This window comes from Drosophila tropicalis, unplaced genomic scaffold (assembly GCF_018151085.1).
Source record: "Drosophila tropicalis isolate 14030-0801.00 unplaced genomic scaffold, ASM1815108v1 contig_694, whole genome shotgun sequence".
NCBI lineage: Eukaryota > Metazoa > Arthropoda > Insecta > Diptera > Drosophilidae > Drosophila > Drosophila tropicalis.
This window is the reverse complement of record NW_027173176.1, coordinates 4,381,046-4,384,443: the sequence shown is the minus strand read 5'-3', so window position 1 is coordinate 4,384,443 and position 3,398 is coordinate 4,381,046. Positions and strand designations below refer to the sequence as shown.

General features: G+C 44.6%; 2 protein-coding genes across 2 annotated transcripts; both read left to right on the top strand.

Moving 5' to 3' along the window:
- The first annotated feature begins 715 nt into the window (after positions 1–715).
- GNBP3 (Gram-negative bacteria binding protein 3) lies at positions 716–2,274 on the top strand. Its single transcript, XM_068292736.1, is given in 2 exon segments — positions 716–1,112; positions 1,114–2,274. Coding segments are annotated over 2 exon segments (1,494 nt in total). The 5' UTR covers positions 716–728; the 3' UTR covers positions 2,224–2,274.
- A 47-nt stretch (positions 2,275–2,321) lies between these two features.
- On the top strand, positions 2,322–3,165 carry mRpL12 (mitochondrial ribosomal protein L12). The gene is made up of 2 exons (XM_068292737.1): positions 2,322–2,450; positions 2,516–3,165. The coding sequence occupies exon 2, from the start codon at positions 2,529–2,531 to the stop codon at positions 3,078–3,080; it is 552 nt and encodes a 183-aa protein (XP_068148838.1). The 5' UTR covers positions 2,322–2,450; positions 2,516–2,528; the 3' UTR covers positions 3,081–3,165.
- The last annotated feature ends 233 nt before the right edge of the window (positions 3,166–3,398 follow it).

The following is a 3,398-nucleotide window of genomic DNA, read 5'->3' as shown; positions in this document are numbered from 1 at the left end:
AGTTTTTACATTGTCGCCGCCTACTCCATTCGCAATTTGTGCTGTCAACTTGGCTACTTTTTTGTCAGCTCCACCAGCTCAAAAATAAAGCTAAAAAAAAGCTTGCTCCGATAATGTCGATTACCGATAGATGTAAACTAGCAGAAAAAAGTAATCGATAAGGCGCAAAAGTTTAAATTGGGTGATTTCAAATTCTTTGTATAGAAGGAAGCATCTCCGACCATCTATTGTCGTGAAACTTAATATTGGTAAGTTTATTACACCTATAAATAACTGTGTCATATTTGATCAAGTTCGGGTGACTATATCATATAGCTCCCATAGGAATAATCACTCGAAAACAGTGACTTTTCTCAATAACTTTGTTATTTCCTATGCTAAGATTGCAGGCCGTTCTTTCGCAAATATTAGCCTCTTTAATTAAAACGTTTTTCCACTTTGATGGCTTTGATAGCCTCGGCCCTCTGGTTAATATTACTATATACCTACTTTATTAACAAAGCAAATAAACCTTAATAAGAGCCACTAGTAATCATCAATAACCTTGATCTCGGGTAAACCCCAGGGAAAATACGTTGCTCTCACAGACTCTAATCCAAACAATCAGCTCGAAAAAAGCAAAGTAGGACCGGTTTCTTGATAAGTTTCCGAGTGCTTCTGAAAGCTTTTGCCGTTGTATGCTGTCAATTTGTTCCTCGCATCATTTGTAATTCTAAGTTCGAGTGGAAATGTTGAGAGCAACGCTGACTCTTCTTTGCGGCTGTTGCTTCCTCTGGGCGGCCTCCTGCTATGAGGTGCCAAAGGCAAGAATTCAGGTGTTTTATCCCAAGGGATTCGAAGTCTCCATACCACATGAAGAGGGCATTACCCTGTTTGCATTCCATGGCAAGTTAAATGAGGAAATGGAGGGCTTGGAGGCGGGCACATGGGCTCGTGACATAGTGAAGATGAAGAACGGCCGTTGGACATTCCGAGATCGTGTATCCGTACTAAAGCCGGGCGATGTTTTATACTACTGGACATATGTGATCTACAATGGATTGGGTTATCGCGAAGATGATGGCGTTTTCACGGTCTCTGACTACAGCAGCGGTGACGCTAACACCGGTTCTAGCCCCCCGAGTTCCAGTTGTCACACCCTTGGAAACGACAACACCTTGGGCGTGGCCTACAGACCCAAAATATCAACTGGATGTTCGTATTGGATGCAACGAGACCGTGACTTGGAAGAATGGTGCACCTGTTAAATGTGGCGGTCAAATGATTTTCGTAGAGGAGTTCAATTCGGACAAATTGGATCCAGCCGTTTGGTTGTTGGAGCGCCGCTTTTCCGGAGCTCCAGACTACGAGTTCAATGTTTACGTAAACGATGCACCCAGCACAATGAAGGTAGTACACGGACATGCAGTGCTCGAGGCCACCACATTGAAACGTCTGTACAAGCAAAATTTGCAGAGCCGTCTGGATTTGGGCTTGAGCTGTACCGGGGATGCACACCCGGATAACGTGAACTGTTTGCGTGATGGTCGTACCAGACACGACCTGTTGCCTCCCATGGTAACAGCCCAGTTCTCCACTAAACGAAGCTTTTCCTTCAAGTATGGTCGTGTTGAAGTGCGTGCAAAGATGCCTTGTGCCGCCTGGTTGACCCCCCAGCTTTGGCTAGAACCTAAGGAGCATGCATATGGTCAGGAAAACTATGAGTCGGGGCAGATTCGTCTGGCTTCTACGCGGGCAGCCAATGGAAAGGTGGATCTTTACACGGGCGTTCTGTTAACTGCGAAAGAACCTATGCGATCGGCTAAAATCTGTCAGCGAGTGGGCACTGGGGCAACAAACGATGATTGGGTTGAAAGTTTCCACAACTACACACTGCTGTGGACTCCACGAGAGATGAAATGGCTAGTGGATGGACGAGAATTGTGTCACCATGGGATCGAAGCGGGAGCCCTTCATGGGACAACTGCGAATGGGAAAACCTTGCCAAATAAGGAACTACTGGAGCAAGGCAGCGACCTGGCTCCATTTGATAAGGAGTTTTATCTAACCTTTGGAATAAGTGTGGGCGGATTTAATGAGTTTTTCTATAATACGGACAAACCATGGGCTGAATTTAATCCAAAAGCAATGAAGGATTTGTGGAATAATGTCAAAAACAATGTCGATAGTTGGCTAGAAAATGGTCAGCTTAAAATTGATTATGTCAAAGTTTTTTCCTTATAAATTGAGAATTTAATTAAATCCTGACAATTCACTTGATTTCCCATTCAAAAATTTGAAAAAATTGTGCCCACATTACTTATCGATATCGTTATCGTTGTTGCCTTTGCTGGCGAAAGAGTGGCAACACTCGATGACAATCGTTATCAATAAACCGGCTAACAACGATCTGGCATCATCAGTGCTCACATAACCTGAGGATAATTTTGTAATTCGTTTTAGAAACACAGGTAAAATTAGGCAATTCCAAAGCATTACAGCAGGATAATGACTAAAACTCAATTTCGTCGCACAGCCCACGCAACAGAATGCAGATTACACGCCTCGCCTTACGTCAAATGACTCGTCAAATCCGTTTGCAACGCATGTACAGCGCTGCTGCGGCAACAGCCACTGCTGCTCCAGCTGAGAAGTTGGTGCCCCCAGTGCCCGAGGGAGTCGCCAAGCCACCCAATCCCAAATTGGACAGCATTGTCAACAACATAGCCGCCCTCAACCTGCTCGAGGTGGCCGAGCTGAGCACGCTGCTGAAACAGAAACTGAACCTGCCAGAGACTGCCTTCGCCCCACAGATTGCAGTTGGTGGGCCGGCACGTGCTGCTTCGGCGGAAGATGAAGAGGAGGCTGCCCCCAAGAAAGTGCAAACCTCGTTCACGGTGAAGCTGGTCAAGTTCGATGAGAAACAAAAGGTGGCGCTTATCAAGGAGGTGAAGACTCTGCTCGAGGGCATGAATTTGGTCCAGGCCAAGAAATTTGTAGAGAGCGCCCCAACCATTGTCAAAGGCGATGTACCCAAAGATGAGGCTGAGAAGCTAAAGGAGGCGCTCACCAAAGCAGGAGCCGTGATCGAAATTGAATAAACACATTTTTTACGTTACCCATTATATACATAGTTATTGTTGTAATAAAAATGCCAGGCAACATTTGCTGTAAATCTAAACAAAATGTCATAGAGTAAATGTGTCTTAGCTACATACATATGTACCTATGCATGTATGTACATACACTCATATATGTATTTGTTTGTTTGGCGACACATTGTGACTTTTGTTGCAACTTTCTACGCATTCGCCCTGGAAAACAATCAAGTGTCCATTCCACTTTTACCTTCCTATTGAGTTTAAACATTAATTAGTGGCCAGATCTGTGTGATTAGTGAGCCTCTGCTAATTAGAGTC

Bases quoted from the DNA above. Each gene is read 5' to 3' on its own strand.
- mRpL12 (XM_068292737.1), top strand. From the start codon at position 2,529: ATGCAGATTACACGCCTCGCCTTACGTCAAATGACTCGTCAAATCCGT.